The sequence below is a fragment of the Sus scrofa genome, chromosome 7 (assembly GCF_000003025.6).
Source record: "Sus scrofa isolate TJ Tabasco breed Duroc chromosome 7, Sscrofa11.1, whole genome shotgun sequence".
Classification (NCBI taxonomy): Eukaryota; Metazoa; Chordata; class Mammalia; order Artiodactyla; family Suidae; genus Sus; species Sus scrofa.
The window spans coordinates 56,607,590-56,632,883 of record NC_010449.5 but is presented as its reverse complement, the minus strand read 5'-3'; the positions used below and the strand labels follow the sequence as shown (position 1 = coordinate 56,632,883).

The following is a 25,294-nucleotide window of genomic DNA, read 5'->3' as shown; positions in this document are numbered from 1 at the left end:
CTTTCTTGTCTGGTTCCTAACAATTCCCTGGTACCTTTGCTTCTTTCTTCTTTGTCCTTCCTGTTACTCCATATTTCTCTTAATTATTTCCTGCTTCTTCTTTTGATCTCTGTTCTGACCCTCCTGTCTTCTTTTGTTTTGCTCAGTTTTTCCATCACTCTTTCTCATTTTCTTCCAGACATTGTTCCCAGGCACCCATTGCTCTGTCACCAGTGCATGGGCCAGGAAAGCCTGCAGGCAACCTCATGGCTGCCATCCTTCTAGTGCCCAAAGTCCAGCACATGTTTTTCTCTTACTCTCCATCAGTGTGTGTGATACCTTGGACAAATTACTAAAGCTTATCTGTCATCACCCACATGCCTAGAATTTTCATAGGGCCTTTAGTACATCTATCAGTGATTACTCTATTGTTCCAGTTACTTCTATATATTTGAAATTCAGATAAACTTAGTGGGGTAAACAACAACAACCATTCTATTGTGATAATGGATTCTGTGGGTCCAGAATTCAAGTGGGGCTTTTCACAGTGGGAGTGCCTTGTCACTGCTCCATGATGTAGGGCTTCAGTTCAGGGACTCAGATGACTAGGGTTGGGGAGACGTGGAGAAGAGGGGCGGGTTGACTCAAATAGCTGGGAGCTGAAATTATCTGGAAGCTCCTTAACTGTGCCTGCTTTATGCCTAAGATTACTCAAAGACTAGGTCACCAGTGGCTATTGGCCAGAGACTCCATGTAGGGCTTCTCAGCATGACCTGGGCTTCTCAAAACATCATGGTGTCTAGATTCTGAGTAGGAGTGTCCTGAGAGGAAGCTTCTGGAAAACAAATCCTCCAAGAGAACCAGACAAAAGCTGCATGGCTTTTTATGACCTGACCTCAGAAGTCGCATAGTTACATATCAACCATATTCTATTGGTTAAGTCAGTCATAAGCCTTCCAGATTTAAGAGAAGACATGGGCCCCATCTCTCAGTGGGAGGACTGTCAGAGATTTATAGTCATTTTTTTAACCAACCACTACGCTCTATTTAGCAAGCTCAAGCGAAACATCTATCCACACAGACATCATTGATGTAGACAGATATCTGATTAAGCATGTAGTGCTCAAGTAATACCATACAAATACACAGTGTTTGCATTGTAAAGCAGTGCATGAGTTTGAGAAAAAAGTACTATTTTTATGATAGCTATGGTCAAAGAAACTCATATTCTAGTTCCTCAAAACAACTTATTTGTCAAAAGTGAGATTTTAAGAACTATGTTTATAAAGCACAGGAGAAGATATTTTAGGTTCATTATGGGTCTGACCTCAGAAGACGTCTGAGAGACAGTTTTTGAATTGCCTGGGAATATCGAAGAAACTGGAGAAGAAAATTGAAATGAGATAAACAGTCGGACTTGGTGAAGAGTTAGACAAGACAATGTAAGACATGTCGATGGTTTGCGTCCCAGTGCATCACAAGAATGTAGAGATCTTACAGAGAAGCATCGTCATCAAGACCTCTGGGTCCGGAGTCAAACCAACCTGACTTTGAGCCACCATACTGCCAAATTGTGTGACCTTAGACAAGTCATTTTAACCCTTAGGAGTCAGTTAAATAAAATCTTAAAAATAGAGATTAAAGACACCTACCTCACAAGTTTGAGGATTAAATGAGACCACATAAAGGTACTGTGCTAGCTAGCACATATAGTTCCTCAGGAAATGTGGACTGACTCAGCTTCCAAAGGTGAAGAATTTACCCAAACCATCTTGCAGATGTTGAATCAGGAAGTTTTGAATGCAGCTGTCCCAGTGCTCCTGCACCCTTCTTAAAGCCATAAACCTATGTGACTGTTTTGCGTGAGAACTCATCACATAGTGGTAATAAAAGGTTACCCAGTAGAATATTTTCTTAACTGGCTCCATTTCATTGTATACTAATAAGGCTGTCAAAACATTTTTCTCCCTTCAGCAAAGATTCTGATTTCACTTTGAATTCATACTGGCACAGATGGCCTTGAGATCCCAGATACTGTATATCGCATACACGTTGACAGTTTTTACAATTGAAGGTGGTCTCAAGAAACAAATCAATGTACTGACTTGGCAATTAATTCTGGCTAAAAAGGAAATATAGTGTCCTTGAAAAATTGGTTTAATTTTTATATTCAAACTTACATGCCCCTTGACCTGCTCTTATCAGTGAAGGTTAAACAGAGGGCAGTGGGTCACAGCATGCTGGACACAACTAATTAAATAAGGGCTGAGCTGAGAAGGTGTCACTACTTGATTTAAAGGAGCAAGGCCCTCCTGAAGTCTCTTTGGTGCTTGAAAAACATTTTGTCTCAGTGCAGTGAAACTGAGACAGAAGGCACGCTTAAGATTTAGCAATAATTTTGTTTCAACAGTATTCATTAAAAGGACTGTGTTTCACCCACCGTTAGGCAAAGTGAATTCATTGAAATTTCCAAGCTGCAACGTATCTGACCTGGTTTAAGCCAGTCAAGACCTCAAATTAAGAGATGAGTTTAAAACACTGCCTTTTCCCATAGGCGGGCAGTGGTGCTTCATTCCAGTGTGGGCTGCAAGTGTATTCTGTGGGCTTCGCCTCTCCCCTTTGCCCTCCTGTCGCTCTGTCTGTTTGACATGTTTATTAAATAGAAGCTTCAGGCTGCACAGACAGACTCAGGCTCTCCCCCTACATCGCCCACCGCAAACAGCCCTTTCCCTCTCTCAAGAAAGGATCCCAGAAGCTGCATAGCTGAGGGAGCTTCATAGTTTGTTTGTTTTTTAGGGGGAGTCGTTGGGAGTTTTTTTACATTCTTTTGGAAGCTTTGGGTTTATAAAGCTATTTGAATAATAACTAATTGTTATTATATGTCTTTTCTGTTTGAACATAAGTAAATAATTATAATTGTATTTTTATCCCTGTATACAAGAAAATATTTTCTCCTTCTGAAAAAAAAAGTATTAGAAATTAGCTAAATGGTAGATTTACAGGTAAATTTTAGCATTTTTATATTTTTCAGAATTTTCTACAGTGAGACTGTACAATGAGAAAAAATAACTTATTAAAAATGGAATGAATTCCCATGCTTTAGGTGAATAATGTCTTAATCCACATCGTACAGGCATTTGATCTGCTGTGCTCTATTTTCTTTTTTTTTTTCAAGTTAAATGGTACATTTATTATGGTCATTTATTAGAGCAGGAATCCCTGAACTGAACTGCTAAGCACAATGCTCCAGAAATTTCCTATGCTTTTCTGGCATCATGGCATAGTGCACAAGACCCAGTCTGGCGTTGTGATTTGCAGCCCCTGCTCTCCCTGGCCTGGGAAGTTCTAACTGCTCCTTGTCTTTGTCAGTCTATTGTAGGGGCAGAGGGCTTGTCCCTTGCATTCCGGCACATCGCCAGCTCCCTACTGGGCCACTGCAGCCACGTCTCCTGTGAAAGCCTCCTTCATGAGGTCATCGTCTGTGTGGGCTACTTCACTGTCAACCACCCAGATAACCAGGTAAGAGGCCCAGGAAGGTTCCTTAGACTGCTTCCCCAGCACTGAGAGTGTGAGGTATTGGAGTGAGAAAAGGCAGGCTAGCCTGCTGGAACCCATCTGTCCTGTGTGAGGCCCTTTAACCAGGCCCCAGGGAGATGTCTCTGACTCCTTCTCTCCAAAGACATTTGATCAGCACTAGACCAGCACTAGAGCCCTCCTTAGAGCTATAAAAAGCAGATATTTTAGTAAAATATTCTTCTTAAGCCACGCAGAAGCATCTACCTCCCTTACCACATGGATTCTGATGCTTTATTCATATTTTTTGTTTGTTTTGATGAGATAGATTATATCATTTAACTGGTTACTTTTCAGATAGCATTAGAGTCTGGTGCTTTATAAAACTGCTCTTGGCCCTTGGCTTCTGCCTAGATGCTTAATAGGGTACCAGATGGTGTTGGACGGGAGCCTGAGCAGGCAGGACTTAGGCCTTACCCCCTTGAGTCACCCAGAGTAGTTTTTCTTTTAACTGTTTTGATTATTTGGTTTCTGAGCAAAATCTCATTTGTAAATAGGGTTCTGTGTTTTAAAAAGTTGAGAAATCTGTGTTACAGATTTTATTTTTAAAAATAATAATAAAGCACTTAATTTCTCTTATTTTTAAAAACAGAGCTCTGGCATAACTAACATATCAAACTGTAATTCCTGACAGCCTCATTTATCTAAAGCCTTCTACTCGGCAACCTTAATTATGTGGATTATAGCTAAGAAAAAGGCCTCTGGACAGTCCTTAACCCTCACTCTAAGCTTGCTCATTTTTATTTTAGGCAGTTCTCTGGTAAGGTTGCTTACTAGGTTTATTAGCCTGCAGTTAATTGGACCAGGGCAGAAGAAGGACAGGAGATAGTTGTAGTGCCAGAGCCAAATACAAGGTGAGAACCAGCACACTGAGAGCTGAAACTGCCTTCTTGATAAGAAAAAAAGGATAGAAAAAATAAGGCAAGCCTAAGAATTCAGAAATTATAGCCATCTGGGTTCAAAGGAACACTAAACCCTGTACTTTATTCCCCCAGATGATTGTTGATGCCCCTAGTACTGACCCTGAGGGAAGTTGGAGGCAAAAATGTATGTTCTGCGCACTCCCTTTAAGAAGGTTGAGGAGGAGCTCCTGTTGTGGTTCAGAGGGTTAAGGACCCAATGTTGTCTGTTAGCATATGGATTCGATCCCTGGCCTTACTCAGTGGGTTAAGGATCCGGTGTTCCCACAAGCTGCAGTGTAGATTGCAGGTGTGGCTCAGATCTGCAGCTCCTATTTGACCCCTAGCCCAGGAACATCTATATGCTACAGGTACGGCCGTAAAAAGGAAAAGAAAGAAAGAGAGAGAAAGAAAGGAAGAGAGAGGAAGAAGTTTGAGAAACATGCAGTCCATTCTACAAAGATTCCCATGTTCAAAATATAGAAAATGTGGACCTTTACCAGAATAAGTGTCACACATGGAAAAATTCTCCTCTCACAGCTCTTGTTGCAAAGAGGGCAGCTCCTTCTCACCTCCCATCACGGGTGCACTCAGGCAGTGCACTCTTCCTAGCCAACACCTCTGGGTACTGGTGCTTTGTCCTTTTCGTGAACCAGATCCAGCAGGTTCAAAGTCTTACAAGCTTATCAAGGAAGGAAAGTTGAGGGAAATCCCCTGTGTGTTTTTCTTCTACCAAGTTGCATTTCATTTCCCTTTAGAAGTTTGTTTTTATTTTATTTTTATTTATTTTATTTTTTTATTTTTTTTCTTTTTAGGGCCACGCCCAAGGCATATGGAAGTTCCTAGGCCTGGGGTCGAAATGGAGCTACAGCTGCTGGCCTACGCCACAGCCACAGCAACGCAAGATCCAAATCACATCTGTGACCTACACCACAGCTCAAGACAACGCCAGATCCTTAACTCACTGAGCGAGGCCAGGGATCAAACCCGCAAACCTTATGGTTGCTAGTCAGATTCATTTCCGCTGCGCCATGACAGGAACTCCAGAAGTTTGCTTTTATTTTTCTGATTACAAAAGAGTTTCTTACTCATCATGAAAAAGATAGGCAAGTGTAAAGAAGGTAGAATCACAGTCATTCTTATCTCACCACCTGAGATAGCCACTGTTACCATTTTGGCAGGTTCCTTGCAGTCTTTTTCTGTGAATATTTTATGACAGTTAATATTATTGAGATGTAATTGACATGTACCATTCTGTTGGTTTTAAGTGTACAACATGGTGATTTGATGTATTTATCTGTGGCAAAACAATTAAGCACAATTAGTTAACATCCATCACTTCACACAAAAAGTAAAATTTTCTTCCTTGTGATGAGAACTTTTAAAATGTACTCTCAGCAACTTTCAGATATACAATATTGTTAATTTTAGTCACCATGCTGTACATTACATCCCCAGGACTTATTTATCTCATAACTAGAAGTTTGTACCTTTTGACTACCTTCTTCCATTTCACCCACTCCCCCCACCTCCGTGAATATTTTTACATAGCTAAGGTCGTATTGTGTATATACTTCTATCCTGCTTTATACACTCAACAATATATTGGAATCATCCTTTGTGAATATCATTTTTGACGGCTGCATGGCTTTATCTTAGGTAAACACCCCATGGTTTACCTAACAATTTTGTGCTTTGCACTTAAGTCATTTACCATTTATCATGACACTATCTATTGTACTTATAAAGAGGTGAATAATTTGTGTGTTTGTGTGTTATTTTGCTGTACACTTCTACAAAAGTAGAAAAGGCAAAAAGTTCAGTTCCTTCAGCACATCCATATTTAAGGATCACTTGAAACTCTTTGCTTAAATCAACTCTGTTGGGATGAATTTTACCGAACTCAGAATTGTGTGGGATTTCAGAGTTTTTCTCCTGACACAAGATCACAGACTACCCCTCTAAGTGTCTCTGGGCTCACCAGAGCAAATGGGAAATGTGGTTAGAGGAACGGGTGTTTGGAAATGGCATGTTGCAACTGACCTGGACCTGATGGCATGACTGGGCATGTTGGGACAAGAAAAAAACAGATTAAATGGGCAGAAAGAGCATTAAGCAATCCACAGAGGAGACAGGGACCCTCTGGCTTCTTGTTTGGGGAAGAAGATGCTGTGGGGTTTAGAGATAATTGTTGAGAGGTAAGTTCACTATGAGGAAGAAATTAGAAAAGGAAAAAAAGCCAGACCTCCTTTCTCAACTTCTTCCCTCCTAAAAGGTTGAATGCTAACTGGACATCTGATTCTGATTTGAAAGAAGGTCAGAGAAGTCAGTTCAGTCTTGAGACAATTGCTGAAATGCAACAATCTGTGAGAAGAAAGAATGTGATAAAAAGTAGAGAAGAGGAGTTTCTGGAGTTCCCGGAGTTCCCATCGTGGCTCAGTGGTTAATGAATCCGACTGGGAACCATGGAGTTGTGAGTTCGATCCCTGGCCTTTCTCAGTGGGTTAGGGATTCAGCGTTGCCATAAGCTGTGGTGTAGGTTGCAGATGTGGCTCGGATCCCACGTTGCTGTGGCTCTGGCACAGGCCGGCAGCTACAGCTCCAATTGGACCCCAGGCCTGGGAACCTCCATGTGCCTCAGGAGTGGCCCTACAAAAGGCAAAAAGACAGGAAAAAAAAAAAAAAAAAAAAAACAGAGGAGTTTCTGTCATGGCTCAGTGGTTAACGAACCCAACTAGTATCCATGAGGATACAGATTCCATCCCTGGCCTTGCTCAGTGGGTTAAGGATCCGGTGTGGCCATGAGCTGTGTGATGTAGGTGGCAAATGTGGCTCGGATCCTGAGTTGATATGGCTGTGGTGTAGACTGACAGCTACACCTCTGATTTGACCCATAGCCTGGGAACCTCCACATGCCGTGGGTGCATGTGGAGACAAAAAAAAAAAACAAAAGTAGGGAATAAATCAGAAATTGATAGAAATGGTAGTAATTGTCAAACCTTGAGACATTGCACCTTAAGGAGTTGCTGTTTCTTTTTTTTTTTTTTTTTTTTAGTTGTTTCATCTCTTCCTTTTTTGGCTGAGGTATTTTTATTTAACAGTTTTTTTTACTTTTCCCACTGTACAGCAAGGGGGTCAGGTTATCCTTACATGTATACATTACAATTACATTTTTTCCCCCACCCTTTCTTCTCTTGCAACATGAGTATCTAGACATAGTTCTCAATGCTATTCAGCAGGATCTCCTTGTAAATCTATTCTAAGTTGTGTCTGATAAGCCCAAGCTCCCGATCCCTCTCACTCCCTCCCTCTCCCATCAGGCATCCACAAGTCTTTTCTCCAAGTCCATGATTTTCTTTTCTGAGGAGATGTTCATTTGTGCTGGATATTAGATTCCAGTTATAAGTGATATCATATGGTATTTGTCTTTGTCTTTCTGGCTCATTTCACTCAGGATGAGATTCTCTAGCTCCATCCATGTTGCTGCAAATGGCATTATGCCATTCTTTTTCATGGCTGAGTAGTATTCCATTGTGTATATATACCACTTCTTCCGAATCCAATCATCTGTTGATGGACATTTGGGTTGTTTCCATGTCCTGGCTATTGTGAATAGTGCTGCAATGAACATGCGGGTGCATGTGTCTCTTTTAAGTAGAGTTTTGTCCGGATAGATGCCCAAGAGTGGGATTGCAGGGTCATACGGAAGTTCTATGTATAGATTTCTAAGGTATCTCCAAACTGTTCTCCACAGTGGCTGTACCAGTTTACATTCCCACCAACAGTGCAGGAGGGTTCCCTGTCCTCCACAGCCCCTCCAGCACTTGTTATTTGTGGATTTATTAATGATGGCCATTCTGACTGGTGTGAGGTGGTATCTCATGGTAGTTTTGATTTGCATTTCTCTTATAATCAGCGATGTTGAGCATTTTTTCATGTGTTTGCTGGCCATCTGTATGTCTTCCTTGGAGAAATGTCTATTCAGGTCTTTTGCCCATTTTTCCATTGATTGATTGGCTTTTTTGCTGTTGGGTTGTATAAGTTGCTTATATATTCTAGAGATCAAGCCCTTGTCAGTTGCATCATTTGAAACTATTTTCTCCCATTCTGTAAGTTGTCTTTTTGTTTTCTTTTGGGTTTCCTTTGCTGTGCAAAAGCTTTTCAGTTTGATGAGGTCCCGTGGGTTTATTTTTGCTCTAATTTCTATTGCTTTGGGAGACTGACCTGAGAAAATATTCATGATGTTGATGTCCGAGAGTGTTTTGCCTATGTTTTCTTCTAGGAGTTTGATGGTGTCCTGTCGTATATTTCAGACTTTCAGCCATTTGGAGTTTATTTTGGTGCATGGTGTGAGGGTGTGTTCTAGTTTCTTTGCTTTGCATGCTGCTGTCCAGGTTTCCCAGCAATGCTTGCTGAATAGACTTTCTTTTTCCCATTTTATGTTCTTGCCTCCCTTGTCAAAGATTAATTGACCATAGGTGTCAGGGTTAATTTCCGGACTCTCTATTCTGTTCCATTGGTCTGTCTGTCTGTTTTGATACCAGTACCACACTGTTTTGATGACTGTGGCTTTGTAGTATTTCTTGAAGTCTGGGAGAGTGATGCCTCCTGCTTGGTTTTTGTTTCTCAGGATTGCTTTGGCGATTCTGGGTCTTTTGTGGTTCCATATAAATGTTTGGATTGTTTGTTCTACTTCTGTGAAAAATGTCATGGGTAATTTGATAGGGATTGCATTGAATCTGTAGATTGCTTTGGGTAGTATGGCGATTTTTACAATATTGATTTTCCCAATCCAGGAACATGGAATATCTTTCCATTTCTTTACATCTTCTTTGATTTCTTTGATGAAAGTTTTATAGTTCTCGGCATATAGGTCCTTTACCTCCTTGGTCAGGTGTATTCCGAGGTATTTGATTTTGTGAGGTGCAATTTTAAAAGGTATCGTATTTTTGTATTCCTTTTCTAATGTTTCATTGCTGGTGTACAGAAATGCAACTGACTTCTGAATGTTAATCTTATATCCCGCTACATTGCTGAATTTATTAATCAGTTCAAGTAGTTTTTGGGTTGAGTCCTTAGGGTTTTCTATGGAGAGTATCATGTCATCTGCATACAGTGACAGTTTTATCTCTTCTCTTCCTATACGGATGCCTTTTACTTCTTTTGTCTGTCTAATTGCTGTGGCTAGGACTTCCACAACTATGTTGAAGAGCAGTGGTGAGAGTGGGCATCCCTGTCTTGTTCCAGATTTGAGTGAGAAGGCTTTCAGTTTTTCCCCATTGAGGATTATATTTGCTGTGGGTTTATCATAAATGGCTTTGATTATATTCAGGAATGTTCCCTCTATACCCACTTTGGCGAGGGTCTTGATCATGAATGGATGTTGGACTTTGTCAAATGCTTTTTCTGCGTCTATTGAGATGATCATATGATTTTTGACTTTTCTTTTGTTAATGTGGTGTATGATGCTGATTGATTTGCGTATGTTGAACCATCCTTGTGAACCTGGGATGAACCCAACCTGGTCATGGTGTATAATTTTTTTGGTATGTTGTTGGATTCGGTTGGCTAAGATTTTGTTGAGAATTTTTGCATCTATATTCATCAATGATATTGGGCGATAGTTTTCTTTTTTGGTGGTCTCTCTGTCTGGTTTTGGAATGAGGGTGATGGTGGCATCATAGAATGTCTTTGGGAGTATTCCTTCTTCTTCAACCTTTTGAAAGAGTTTAAGGAGGATGGGCACCATTTCCTCTTTACATGTTTGATAAAATTCACCTGTGAAGCCATCTGGTCCTGGACTTTTATTTGTAGGGAGTGATTTTATGACCTCTTCAATTTCATTTCTAGTGATCGGTCTGTTCAGTTGGTCAGTTTCTGCTTAATTCAGTTTTGGCAGGCTGTAAGATTCTAGAAAATTGTCCATTTCTTCCAGATTGTCAAACTTGTTGCCATACAGTTGTTCATAGTATTCTCTTATGGTTTTTTGTATTTCTGCAGTATCCGTTGTGATTTCTCCTTTTTCATTTATAATTTTGGTTATTTGGGTTCTTTCTCTCCTCTTTTTAGTGAGTCTGGCCAGGGGTTTGTCAATTTTGTTCACCTTTTCAAAGAACCAGCTCTTGGTTTTATTAATTTTCTCTATTGTTTTTTGAGTCTCTATTTTATTGATTTCTTCTTTGATCTTTATAATTTCCTTCCTTCTGCTGACTTTAGGACTTTTTTGTTCTTCTTTTTCTAATTCATTTAGGTGGAGGGTTAAGTTGTCAATTTGGGATCTTTCTTCTTTTTTGAGAAAGGCCTGTATTGCTATAAATTTCCCTCTGAGCACTGCTTTCGCAGCATCCCATAGGTTTTGAGAGGTTGTGTCTTCATTATCATTTGTTTCAAGGTAGTTTTTAATTTCCTTCTTGATTTCCTCATTGACCCATTGGATTTTTAGTAGCGTGTTGTTTAGTCTCCATGTAGTAGGTTTTTTTCTCTTTCCTTTTCCCATGGTTGATTTCTAATTTCATGGCATTGTGGTCAGAGAAGATACTTGAGATAATTTCTATGCTCCTAAATTTATTGAGATTCGCTTTGTGTCCCAATATGTGGTCGATTCTTGAGAATGTTCCATGAGCATTTGAGAAGAATGTGTGTTCTGCTTTTTTTGGATGTAGTGTCCTGAAGATATCAATGAAGTCTAACTTTTCTATTGTTTCCTTTAGGATCTCTGTTGCTTTATTGGTTTTCTGTCTAGAGGATCTGTCCATTGATGTGAGGGGGGTATTTAAGTCTCCTACTATGATTATATTCTCATCAATATCTCCCTTTATGTCTGTTAATATTTGTTGTATGTATCTGGGTGCTCCTGTATTTGGGGCATATATGTTGACGATAGTAACATCCTCTCCTTGGATGGATCCCTTAATCATTAAGTAGTGTCCTTCTTTGTCTTTCTTTATGTCTTTTGTTTTAAAGTCTATTTTGTCTGATATGAGCGTTGTGATTCCTGCTTTTCTGTCATGTCTATTGGCGTGAAATATTTTTCCCCACCCTTTCGCTTTCAATCTATATGTATCTTTTGTCCTAAGGTGAGTTTCTTGTAGGCAGCATATTGAAGGTTTTTTCCTTTTTATCCACTCAGCCACTCTGTGTCTTTTGATTGGGGCATTCAGTCCATTGACATTTAAGGTGATAATTGATAGATGATTATTTATTGCCATTTGAACCTCGTGTTCCAGTTGATTCTATGGTTCTCCATTCTTCCTTTCTTTTCCTTTCTTTTTTTTTTTTTTTTTTTTTTTTTTTGGTTGGATGGTCTCCTGTTATTATCTGCTTGAGAGTATTTTTTTTTCATTTTTTGCAAATGCAATATTTGGTTTTGGCTTGTGATTGCCCTGTTTTTTAAGTATGCTAACCCCTTCCCATAATTGTGTGTTTTAACCTGATGGTCCTGTAAGTTCAAACACTTCATTACTATATTAAAATTAAGAAGAGAAACATACAAACAAACAAAAAAGGTCATTTACTTCCTAACATCCCTTGCCCGCATTTTATGGTTTTGATGACTCTTTTTTATTTTTTTCTTTTTAATTTTATTTTGTTTGAAGCATGTTCATGATTAAATCTGTATGCTGGCTTATTTGAGTGGCTGCTCTCTGATTGTGGTTTCCTTAGTCCTAGTTCTTCCTCCTCTTCTTTTTTTTTTTTCTTTTGTTTTTTCTTCCCTTTCCTCCCTTTCTTTTTGGTTTAGAGAAGCCCTTTCAATATTTCCTTTAACCTGGGTTTTGTGTTGCTGTATTCTTTAAGTTTTTGTTTGTTGGGAAAAATTTTTATTTCCCCTTCTATTTTAAATGATATTCTTGCTGGATAGAGTATTCTAGGTTGCATATTTTTTCCTTTGAGCACTTTAAATATCTCTTGCCATTCCCTCCTGGCCTGTAGTGTTTCTGTAGAGAAATCAGCTGATATTCTTATGGGGGTTCCCTTGTAGGTAACATTCTGTTTTTTTCTTGCTGCCTTTAGGATCCTCTCTTTATCACTAACTTTTGCCATTTTTATTATGATGTGTCTTGGTGTGGGTCTGTTTGGGTTCAGTTTGTTTGGGGCCCTCTGTGCTTCTTGTATCTTGAATCCAGTATCCTTTAGATTTGGGAAGTTTCCAGCGATAATTTCTTCAAATATATTTTCCATCCCCTTATCTTTTTCTACTCCTTCTGGAATTCCTATTATGCGTAGATTGGCCCGCTTTATATTATCCCATAGGTCTCTTATATTGCTTTCCAGTTTTTTGATTCGGTTTTCTGTCTGTTGACCAGATTGAGTGATTTCCATTATTCTATCTTCCATATCACTGATTCGTTCTTCTGCATTATTCATTCTGGTTTTTACTGCCCCTAGTTCAGTTTGCATCTCTGCAAATGAATGTTCTAGTTTTTCTTGGCTCCTCCTTATATTTTCTAGTTCCTTTCTGAGGGTATCTGCATTACTGTTCATATCTTCTCTTAATTCCTTCAGTATTTTCACTATTTCTCTTTTGAACTCCAGGTCTGTCTGACTGCAGAGATCTGTTTCATTGTTGACTGTTTTAGGTGAGTTCTCCTGTTGGTTTGACTGGGGGTGGTTTCTCAGCTTCTTCATCTTGCTTGTTGTTTTCTTTCTCCTGAGGGAGTTGTACTCTCCGTTATCGGGCAGTGTTTGCCTTGTCACTGCCGTGGAATATTTCCTGAGGGCTGGTGTTGTTGTTCAATCTTTTTTGAGGCAGTGTGGCTTTTCTGGAGTGTTGATGGGGCTAACAGTGTTTCTTTGAAGCAAAGGAGGGCTTCCTGAGGGCAGACAGGACTGGGAGGTCCACACCACGATGGTAGCAGATTTCACTTGGTCATGCAGAGCTTGCTCTGGTGTTTTTAGGCTGTGGGGTTCTTGCAGGGGGTTGGCGGTGTTGGGCAGCTGTTCCTCAGGAGTGCAGCACTCCCTGGGGGCTGGAGCAGCTATCTGGGTCACTGAGAACCCAAGAGGCTCTTCCCTAGGGCAGCCCAACTCAGAAGGACAGCCTGAGAATGTAGGCGGATCTTTTCACAGTCTGGCCAAGCTTGTTGCAGCTTTTCTGGGCTGCAGAGGCTCTTCCAGGGGGCTGGTGGTGCTGAGCAGCTATTCCGCGTGAGTGGGGCACCCCCTGGGGGCTTGGGCGGGTAGCAGGGCCACTGGAAACCCAAGAGGCTCCTCCCCAGGGCAGCCCGACTCAGAAAGACCGTCTGAGATCTTTTCCCGACTCGACCAGGCTTCTTGCAGCTTTTCTGGGCTGCAGGGGGTCCTGCCTGGAGCTGGCAGTCCTATGCAGCTGGTCTACTAGGTCTCAGCACCCCCTGGGGTCTTGGGCGGGTAGCAGGGTCTTTGGAGACCCAAGAGGCTCCTCCCCAGGGCAGCCCAACTCAGAAAAACCGTCTGAGATCTTTTCCCGACTCGGCCAGGCTTGTTGCAGCTTTTCTGGGCTGCAGGGGGTCCTGCCTGGAGCTGGCAGTCCTATGCAGCTGGTCCACTAGGGCACCCCCTGGGGGCTTGGGCGGGTAGCAGGGCCGTTGGAAACCCAAGAGGCTCCTCCCCGGGGCAACCCGACTCAGAAAAACCGTCTGAGAATTAGGCTGATCTATTCACGGCCTGGCTAGGCTTTGCTAGCTTTTCTGGGCTGCAGGCCTTTTCTTGGGGACTGGTGGTGTTTGGTGCTGCTCTGCAGAAGTGTAGCCCCTCCAAAGGGCAAGCAGGCCTGTGCAGGCACAGCCCCTGTGGTGGTAGGCTTCAGGCAATTGTTGAGGCCAGCCCTCCTGGATGGCAGGCAGCCCCAGGTCCGGTGAGAGCGTAGGGGGTGGCGGGGGGTGGGGGGAGGGGATGCACTGGGAAGCACAGCTTTCTGCTAGCTAGCCGGCTTGTAAGCTTGCTGTGGCGTCGGGGGTATTCTATGGGGACCCACCCCTTCTTCTCTCCCCTCCCCAGCACGGGCGCAGACCAGGCTCTTCTCCCAGGTTCCCTCTGATGCGGCTTTCCACTTCCCCGCCCCTAGAGTATTGCTCCCTTCCTCTGCGACAGCTTTGTTTTCTAGTCTCCCAGGCAGTCTCTGCCCCGTCAAATGGTTTCTAGACCTCCCAAGCAGTTTCCACTCTGCCCCGCCCCCCCAGCCTGGGGACTAACCTCTGGAGCCGAGGTCTTGGTGCCCAGCCCCCACCTAGGCGTCCCCGGGCCCTTTCTCGGGGACTAACCTCTGGAGCCGAGGTCTTGGTGCCCAGCCCCCACCCAGGCGTCCCCGGGCCCTTTCTCGGGGACTAACCCTCGGAGGTGAGGTCTCGGTGCCCAGCCCCCACCCAGGCGTCCCCCAGCCCTTTCCTGGGGACTAACCTCTGGAGCCGAGGATTCGGTGCCCAGCCCCCACCCAGGCGTCTCAATTTTTGGTGACTGTGCCCGTAGTTCAGATGGTCCGTTGGGTTCTTGATCGGCTTTTCCATACTCCAACTTACTGCTACACTCTTCTCTGCATCTGGAGATTCCTCCGGTTCGTTTGATCTTTCGCCCGGTAGGTGACTTTCCAGGGTGCGGGATCCCTTTCTCCTCCGCAGTTCCCTTTCGGGAGCACCCGTCCCACTCGGATTCACCTTCTCTCACTCTCCTCTTTTCTCCCGTTCTGCCCAGTAATGTCACGAACTTCTTGCCGTTATTGGAGTTTAGGTTCCTCTGCCAGCGATTGGTTGCTGTTCTGTGCGAGTCATTTATTCTATAGATGTGCTTTTTTTGTTGTGTTTGTGGGAGAGGGCGAGCATGTCCCCCTACTCCTCCGCCATCTTGTCCTCGGCTCGGAGTTGCTGTTTCTAAGCATAACTGCTGATTTTTGTAGAATTCTTTATACTACTCTTCCCGTTTGTTGTCTCTTGGGCCTCACTTATGGGCACAAAATTGAGGCTATTGGCACAGAAATTACCCCTGCCTCACAGACAGGTGAGGAATCAGGATTCAGAGAGATGAAGTAAGCCCCCCAAAGTAACATCAAGAATTGCTAAAAGACCAGGATAGAACCCAAGTCTCACGAATCCCAATTCATTGTACTTTTCATTTCACGTTACTTAAGAAAATCAGGGAGTTCCTGTCGTGGCGCAGTGGTTAACGAATCCGACTAGGAACCATGAGTTTGTGGGTTCGATCCCTGCCCTTGCTCAGTGGGTTAACTATCCGGTGTTGCCATGAGCTGTGGTGTAGGTTGCAGACGCGGCTCGGATCCCGCGTTGCTGTGGCTCTGGCGTAGGCCAGTGGCTACAGCTCCGATTTGACCCCTAGCCTGGGAACCTCCATATGCTGAGGGAGTGGCCCAAGAAATGGCAAAAAGTCTAAAAAAAAAAAAAAGGAAAAGAAAATCAGCTGTGTCACAGGACCTTTCTACTAGTGAATTCTGAAGTATTTCTTAAGCAGGGGTGGGGAATACAGAAGGTGATGCCCATTTACTAAGACAGCACATTGAGAAGTTGCCATACTACAACTCTGAATGCTGACCGGGCAGCTTATGGGACGTATCTGTGTGCCTTACTCAGAGAAGACTTGTAAAGACCCTGGGAACGTGTAAATGAGTGTTTGATGAGCACAAGAAGACCAAGGTTCTAACCTCAGCTCAGCCACTAGCTGTGGGATCTTAGACAAACCATTTTCCCTCTTGAGGCTTGAGCATTTTTGACCATTCACAGAAGCAGATTAGCTCAGGAAATGGAAAGTGGTGACGATTGTTGTTGCACAATGTTGCGAATGTACTTAATGCCATCGAATGGTGGACTTAAAATGGTTAAAATGGTAAAGCATATGTTTATTTAATTTTTTAAGTTATTTTTTTAAAGCAGTGGATTGTGATAGATGATCTGCCCTTTGAGCTCTGAGTCTGTGATTTTAAAGGCTGAGATTAGAACCACAGACCAGCATTCTGACCTTATGGGGACATATTGCGGATTTTTTAGATCCTCCTTGCCCTACTCCAGATTGTTTTAGCACCAGACGGCTTCATAAGCCGCCTGCCCACTCCATGGCAGCTCATCCATAAAAGCTGAATATACCTTTGCTCTTTTTATTTTAGTAGAGGGGTTCCACTGACAGACACTCACAAGTAGAGACTTAAAAGTGAGATGTCAGGGTCCTTACTCTGTGATGCCTTCTCTAGCCACAGTCACTTCACATCCAGACGGTCAGGCTCACCATCTGTGGCTAGGCTCCACGCCCATCTGGCTGCATGGCAAGGACAGGGTAAAGGAAATAGCCTCAAGCTTGCTGAATGGTAACTGCTCATACCACAGTAGAACTGGGGAGTTTTCTATAACTAAAAAGCTGATTGTTTATTTTCATTCTAAATCCTTTCTTCTCCTTCCAAAGCTTGGTAATTTGCCAAATGAGCATTTACTGCGGGATGTGGAAGTACAGTTTTAATGACAGTTTCATGGAGCCTTCATCCTGGAAGGTCTCTGAGATATTTAGTCTGGCTCCCTCATACTACGGAAGGGGAAACTGAGGCTCAGAAAAGGAAACAGAATTGCCAAGCAAGAACTGGCAGAGCCCAAATGTCCTCATTGGCAGTCCATTTACTACCCCTTCCACCTTATTTCTGTTCTTAGAAAAGTGAATTTATTTAACCTCACGCCACTTTCTTTGAATCAGAGGAATTTCAGAGGAGAAATTATGACACTCAATTCATTTAATGTTTCCGTATCATTAGTCAGAAGTCATGTTAATTTGCAGGGCCTGTTTGTCCACAGAGGATCCTTTATTCCCTACTGGGAAAACAGCTTGTATCTTTATAAGACAGGAGACCCTGAACTCCTGCTGCAGCCTAAGGCTGTTTTATTAGGTAACTGCTTTGCATAAAGGATTGGCACTTTTTAATTTGCCACCATTTAGTCTATTAACTGGAAGGACTGAGCCCCATGATACCAAGGGTAACTTTGGAAGAGAAACCTGGATAATAAAAGTAATGCCCCATCCTTGATAGAACCAATCATCTGTTTCCTATAGGGTTGCAGGTTCTAATTAAAATGATGTTTTTTTAATCAAAAGCTTCCTTGTATTTTATGGTACTTTCCTGACTCCGAAACTCTTTCCCATTTAATTATTATAATGAACACAATTAGTATGTGCTGTCAGCCCTTCACTTTATTTACATTTTATATTGGATAACTAAATGTGGTCTGATAATTAAATTAACTCGAATGACAGATGATTTGACTGCCTGCACGTTACTGTATTGGGAATAAGCACCTTTGCATATTCATTTTAGTTAGTGACTGACTTTTTCATTTGGAAGACTCCATAGATTCCAGCTATCAGAGCCAGAATCTCTTGTGATAGTTGAAAGAAGGAAGGATCCCATTAACCCACTGTCCCCCCATCAGCTGCTCTGTAGATAGTCTGCATGCAGATCATGTAATCATCGACTTGGCACTGTACCAAAGATTCTTGAATGCTTCTGGAAAGCTCTGACCTGGCAAGTAAGCTAGACAGTGAGGCTCTTTTTTTTTTTTTAATTTTGTTGGAGAATAGTTAACAATGTTGTGTTAGTTTCAGGTGTACAGCAAAGTGAATCAGTTATGCATATACCTATATCCATTCTTTTTCAGATTGTTTTCCCATGTAGGTTATTACAGAACATTAAGTAGATTTCCCTGTGCTACACAGTAGGTCCTTGCTAGTTATTTATTTTTTATATATAGTAGTGTGTATTATGTTAATCCCTAACTGCTAATTTATCCCTCCCTTCCACGTTTCCCCTTTGGTAACCATAAGTTTGAAGTCTGTGAGTCTGTTTCTATTTTGTAAATATAACTTCCTTTGTATCATTTTTATTAGATTCCACATATCATACATTTGTTCTCTGACTTATTTCACCTAGTATGATCATCTCTAGGTCCATCCATGTTGCTGCAAATGGCATTATTTCATTCTTTTTATGGGTAAGTAATATTCCAGCATACACATCCTCTTTATTCATTCCTCTGTCAGTGGACATTTACATTGCTTCCATGTCTTGGCTATTGTATATAGTGCTGCAGTGAACACTAGGGTGCATGTATCTTTTCAGATTATGGTTTTCTTTGGATATATGCCCAGGAGTAGGAATGCTGGATCATATGGTAGTTCTATATTTAGTTTTACGAGGTACCTCCATACTGTTTTCCATAGTGGTTGTACCAATTTACCTTACCACCATCCGAGTAGGAGGGTTCCCTTTTCTCCATACCCTCTCCAGCATTTATTGTTTGTAGACCTTTTGATGATGGCTCTTCTGACTGGTGTGAGGTGATACCTCATTGTAGATTTGATTTGCATTTCTCTAATAATTAATGATGTTGCATATTTTCATTTGATTTTTGGCCATCTGTCTGTCTTCTTTGGAGAAATGTCTGTTTAGATTTTCTGATTATTTTTTGATTGGGTTGTTTTTTTAGACATGAACTACATGAGCTCTTTGTATATTTTGGAGATGAATCCTTTATTTGTTGGAGTTCCTGTCGTGGCTCAGTGGTTAACGAATCCAACTAGGAACCAAGAGGTTGCAGGCCGATCTCTGGCATTGCTCAGTGGGTTAAGGATCCAGTATTGCCGTGAGCTGTGGTATAGGTTGCAGACGCAGCTCAGATCCCACGTTGCTGTGGCCCGGGTGTATGCCGGCAGCCACAGCTCCAATTAGACCCCTAGCCTGGGAACCTCCATATGCCACAGGAGCGGCCCTAGAAATGGCAAAAAAGACCAAAAAAAAAAAAAATCCCTTATTTGTTGCTTTGTTTGCAAAGATTTTCTCCAATTTTTCTTTGGGCTGTCTTTCCTTTTTTTTTTTTTTTTTTTTTTTTTTTTCTTAATAGTTTACTTTCCTGTGCAAAAGCTTTTGTGTTTAATTAGGTCGCATTTATTTATTTTTGCTTTATTTTCATTACTCTAGGACCAAAAGATATTTCTCTGATTAAAAAAGATATTTCTGTGATTTATGTGAAAGAGTATTCTGCCTGTGTTTTCCTCAAGGAGTTTTGTAGTATACACTCTTATGCTTAGGTTTTTTAGTCCATTTAGAGTTCATTTTTGCATATGGTGTTAGACAATGTTCTAATTTCATTCTTTTACTTGTAGCTGTCCAGTTTTCCCAGTACCTGTTATTGAAGAAACTATCTTTTCTCCGTTGAAACTAGATTCTGCCTCAGCTTTGTGACATGTTTTTCCAGATCTTTTATAATCTGATGACTTAATAAGAAAACCCAGATGTTAATTGACCAAACTTTCCTAAAATGTATCTGATGTACTCACCTCAGATGTTTTCCCTGCAAACAAAAACAGGAGTGTTTCCCAATTGTATACCATCTGCAGGTGAGGGGAGCACAGTTGTATTTTAAGAGTGTCAGTTTTCCAGAGGCCCATTCTAGCCTTTAGAACATTCAGAGGTGGCCTAATTCCTGCTCAAACATTCTTACTTTACTCTTTGTTTTTCTCAAAGGCAGATGGTCCTAGGTCACACCCATTTGTTAAACTCCCCCAGGCCCATCCAAGTCCAAGAATAGAGTCTGCTGCCGCGGTGGGCTCAGAGTGGCAACTCCAGCATTCTGGGCCCTTCTGTTCTTCTAGTGTTGGCAGCTTATTCTTTAGGTATTACACAAACATTCAGCTTCCTGTATTTTCTTTCTTTGTGTGAGAGATACAGCTCCTTTCACAAAATAAAAATGTATCATGTCTTAGGAAGAGCCTAATAATTCCAACAATACAACTGTTTTGGAGTTATTCTCCAAATATTACAGCACCAAAGAAAAATGTGGGTTTTACCAAAGTTAGAACAGTAAATTTCCTAATTAAAAATAACTTCTGCCTAAAGATTTATTTTAAGACTAGTGAGTGACCCGTCTGGTATTAGAATGAAGAAAATTTGTCAGTTAGCAATTTTGACTGCTTATATTTAAAGTCACCAATTTCACAGAATTCAAATAAAAGATACCTCTTACTTCCCTCATCTCTTTGGTGTCCCCATCTCTTTTTCCAACACAAAAGTAGTTTGAAGTACCACATGCTCAAACTAAGTACCTTTTTACTCCAAAACCACCTGAGAGATTCTAAGGAATTCCGTCCCTGACCCAGTGGCTGCATTGCCAAGGAATCAACTGGAATAAATGGCAGCCTCCCCAAGGGAACCGCCACTGAGCCCTCAGATGGACACCTTCACCACTCAAGACTGACTTTGGCCAGGAGTTCCCCGATGGCCTAATGGTTAAGGATCTGGCATTGTCACTTCTGTGGCATGGCTTTGATCCCTGGCCCAGGAACTTCTGCATGCTGCAAGTGTTGCAAAAAAAAAAAAAAAAAAAGCCAACATTGGCCAGGTAAACTTACAGCACCTAACTGAGAAAGGCACATTCTTCCCCCTTTGTACAGGACTGCACCCTGATTCGTGACTTACTGTAATCTCAGATCCACGGTTGATGTAGCAGTAGTTAAGGTGGCACCTGAATGGATTCACATCTTGAACCAGACTGCAGTTGAGCTTTTGAACTGATCTCTGATTCTTTTAACAGTCAGATGTCACAGAGGATAAGAGCATAGGCTCTGAAGTCAACTGGCTTTGAAATCCCTGTTCTGCTCTTTCCTAGCACTGTGACCTTGGTCAGGTTACTGAACTCTGAGCCTCAGTTTCCTCATCTGTGAAATAGAGGACATAATACCACTACCTCCCAGGCTGTTGTGTAAATTAAGCAAGACAATACAGGCCCTGACTCATAGTGAATGCTCAAGAAAGACACCTGTTGCTATCCCTGCTTGTCCTGTTATCGTCTTTATGGCACTAAACAATACATCTGATGCAGCAGTCGGCTGGATTCATAATTCTGGCATAATGACCTGAAAAAAATAGGCTTGTACAGATAAACTATCTTTCCTTCACTAGTCTTTTCAGTTTCTCAATTTGGGGGAACTCAGATTCAGGATACTCAATAAAAATAACTGTTGTGTAATCTAGCATTGAAACTTTGACACTGAAAGCCAGTCATAGTCTCATCTCCACTCTACTGCAAAAAGTTGGGAATCCACTAAGCTCCTTCAGCAGTGGCTGTGAGACTGAGAACAAGTAGGGTCATGGTGAAGGCTTAGTTTAGCTGCAAGTTGACTTCAAGTTAATCATCTCCTTCTGAGCTCCATCCCAAGACTTGGCAGAGCAACAGAAGATACACAAGGGGAAGCCAGGCAATAAATAGTCAGCACTGTCATCCCAGGGTGCCCAAACCCAAATCCTGTGAACAGGGTTCAAAGCTGAGCACTGCTGCCAGGACAGATGTGGGCACAGTCTTCAGTCATTGGCTCACTTGGAAATCTTCTACTGGGGTGAAAAATGAGGCCAGAAAGAATATTTTGTCAAAGTTTAACTCATGACCAGTGATAAATCTAATTTTTTCTGGGCCTGCCTTGGTCTTTAGTCATAGAGGAACCTTTTCACTAAGATTACACTAATCTGTAATCACAGAGAAAACCCCTCTTCCGAGGTAGGAAATTTTATATGAGATCTTCATCAGTCACAAAAAGCTCAGCACCATGGAGCAAATACTAGTGCAGCAGTCAGAATGCCTTGGTCTTTTCACAGATGTACAGCTGTGTGACCCTGGCAAGTCACGCCCTTTTCTGGGCTTTACTTTCCTGTCTGTCAAAAGAATGAGGCTGAGTGCTCCAAAGGGCACTTCCATCTCTGATAGAGGATTCATATATGATTCTAAGCTAAAGTGGGGAGTCAAGGCCAGACTAATTAAGTAATTTAATAATTTTTATTTCTAAATTCAGAATCACAAATATTGCACTCTAGCCACCCTGGTCTCCTTGCTGGTCTGCAAACACACCTCTCACATCAAGCCTTTGTCTTGCTGCTCTCTACCGGGGATCTTTTCCCTCAGAAATCAGCATGGTTTGGAGGGTAGAGGGGAGTAGATTTCGAAGCTTTTTTCCTCAGATGTCATGCTATCAGAGTGGCCTTCCTTGCCCACAGTACCTAATGTAATCTGTCACCCCATGATTACTGTTTCCCCTTTACCTTGCTCTGTTTTTGTTCGTATAATTATTACCTACCCCCAGACACTTACTTATTTTGTCTCTCCACTCCCACCCCATCACACTAGACTGTTGGTACCTTGAGAGCAGAGTCTTTGTAGCGCCTACAGCAGTCCCTGGCATCAGTAATTACTTAAGGAATTATGTTTTTATACTTAACTGCATTTGTTGAATGAATTACTGGATGTTGAGATGATACATCTCTCCTTAGGCATGATACTGCAGGAAAAGCTAAAATGGCCCCAGATTTTGAAGTATGCAGCAGTTCTGTTTTACTGACCAAACCTGATTTTTAGCTAAAAAAAATTTAAGAGCCATTTCTTTGGCAGAATAAGTTATTTATCTTTGAATTTATTCTAGAAGAAACTTCTTAGTCTTGTTTTTGCTGGAGCCAGTAGTTTTGAGATCCAAAGGAAGGAAACTACTGTTTTTAAGGTTTGGCAAATCCAGTATTTGAGAAAACAGTGTAAGCGGAAGCTTTGGAGACAGACTTAGGTTCATGTCCTAGCCCCTCTCTCACTTGAGTGATAAACTTAGGCAGGTTAGTCTGAGCGTCACTTTCCCCAGCTATAATGCAGAGCCAAGAAGTCCTAACTCCCAGGGTTGTTGTAAAGATGTCATGCTTACTGCACACACCCCAAATTTATTTGACTCTCAGCTATAAGAGTGGATATCTTTGGGGTATTTGATCATCAGGTGGGTGGCATTGTCATAGTAAATCTACTGTGACTTGTTTTGATTTTGGTTTTTAAAAAAGGCTTTTTGACAGGTATGTACTACTCCAAGAAAGCACACACTCTGTAGGAATGTCTACACTTACAAAGTCCCCCAGATCACCATTTCATTCATTTTAATAACAAATTTCCTGACAGGATTTTTAAATATTTATCTTCAGTCTCTTCATATGTTTATAGTTCTTTTGGAATTTTGTACCTTTGGTCTGCTATCATATGCTGCACATCTCATCCGAGAACCTAGTTTGTAGAAGTCCTATTATAGTAGCCATGCTGATTTCTGCATTCAGACATTGATAGTATGGTTTCTTTGCATACTTATGCATCTATAATTAATGATGGGCTGCTGCTTTTATTAAATTTAATTTTTATGTTATATTGGAGTATAATTGATTTGCATGTTGTGTTACTTTCACTGAATACAGCGCAGTGATTGAGTTATACATACATCCATTCTTTTTCAGATTCTTTTCCCATGTAAGTTATTACAGACTATTGAGTAGAATTCCCTATGCTATACAGTAGATCCTTGATATCTATTTCATATATAGTAATGTATGTATATGTTAATCCAAAATTCCTGATTTTGTCCCTCTTCACCACATCTTCCCTTTTGGTAACCATAGTTTATTTATGAAGTCTGTGAGTCTGTTTCTGTCTTGTACATAAATTCATTTATTTCATTTTTATATTCCACATGCAAGTGATATCCAATGGTATTTGTCTTTCTTTGTCTGACTTACTTCACTTAGTGGGATAATCTCTAGGTCTATCCATGTTGCTGCAAATGGCATTATTTCATTTTTTATAGGTGAATAGCATTCCATTATACCACATCTTCTTTATCCATTCCTCTGTCAATGGACATTTAGGTCGCTTCATGTCTTGACAATTGTAAATAGTGCTGCAGTGAACATTGGTGTGCATATATCTTTTTGAATTATGGTTTTCTTTGAATATATACCTGAGAGTGGGAATGCTGCATCATATGATAGTTCTATATTTAGTTTTTTAAGGAAATTTCATACAGTTCTCCATAATGGTTGTACTGGTTTACATTCCCACCGGCAGTGTAGGAGGGTTCCCTTTTCTCCAAACCCTCTCCAGCATTTATTGTTTGTAGACTTTTTTTCCTTTCTACGGCTATACTTGTGGCATATGGAAGTTCCCAGGCCAGGGGTCAAATTGGAGCTGCAGCTAGGGACTACACCACAGCCATGGTAGCAACACCAGATCTGAGCCACATCTGCAACCTACACCACATCTTCACAGAGACAGTGTTGGGTCCTTAACCCACTGAGCCACAACAGGATCTCCATTGTTTGTAGACTTTTTGATGATGGCTGTTCTGACTGATATGAGATGATACCTCATTGTAGTTTTGATTTGCATTTCTCTTGTTGAGCATCTTTTCAGCCATCTTTCTGTCTTCTTTGGAGAAATGCCTGTTTAGAACTTCTGACCATTTTTTGATTGGGTTGTTTGTTTTTTAGATATGAGCTTCATGAGATCTTTGTATATTTTGGAGATTAACCCCTTATTCGTTGCTTTGTTTGCAAAGATTTTCTCTAATTCTGTGTGTTGTCTTCTCATTTTATTTATAGTTTCCTTTGCTGTGCAAAATATTTTATGTTTAATTAGGCCCCATTTGTTTATTTTTGTTTTTATTTTCATTACTCTAGGAAGTGGATTTAAAAAGATATTTCTGTGATTTACGTGAAAGAGTGTTCTGCCTATGTTTTCCTCTAGGAGTTTTATAGTATCCAGTCTTATGTTTAGGTTTTTTAATCCATTTAGAGTTTATTTTTGTGCATGGTATTAGAGAATGTTTTAATTTCATTCTTTTACATGTAGCTGTCCAGTTTTCCCAGTACCACTTATTGAAGGGACTGTCTTTTCTCCATTGTACATTCTTGACTCCTTTGTTGTAGATTAATTGAGCATAGGTATGGGTGTTTATTTCTGGACTCTCTATCCTGTACCACAGATCTATATTTCTGTTTTTGTACCAGGACCATACAGTTTTGGTGACTGTAGCTTTGTAAC

General features: G+C 41.3%; 1 protein-coding gene across 5 annotated transcripts in view; it reads left to right on the top strand.

Moving 5' to 3' along the window:
• The window catches only part of SCAPER (S-phase cyclin A associated protein in the ER), a 429,066-nt gene that overhangs the window by 379,429 nt on the left and 24,343 nt on the right, over positions 1-25,294 (top strand). For all 5 annotated transcript variants that reach the window (XM_021099014.1, XM_021099012.1, XM_021099013.1 and 2 more), the window contains one exon: positions 3,349-3,498. In XM_021099014.1, coding sequence (XP_020954673.1) covers positions 3,349-3,498 — 150 coding nt within the window. The remainder of the gene's footprint in view (positions 1-3,348; positions 3,499-25,294) is intronic.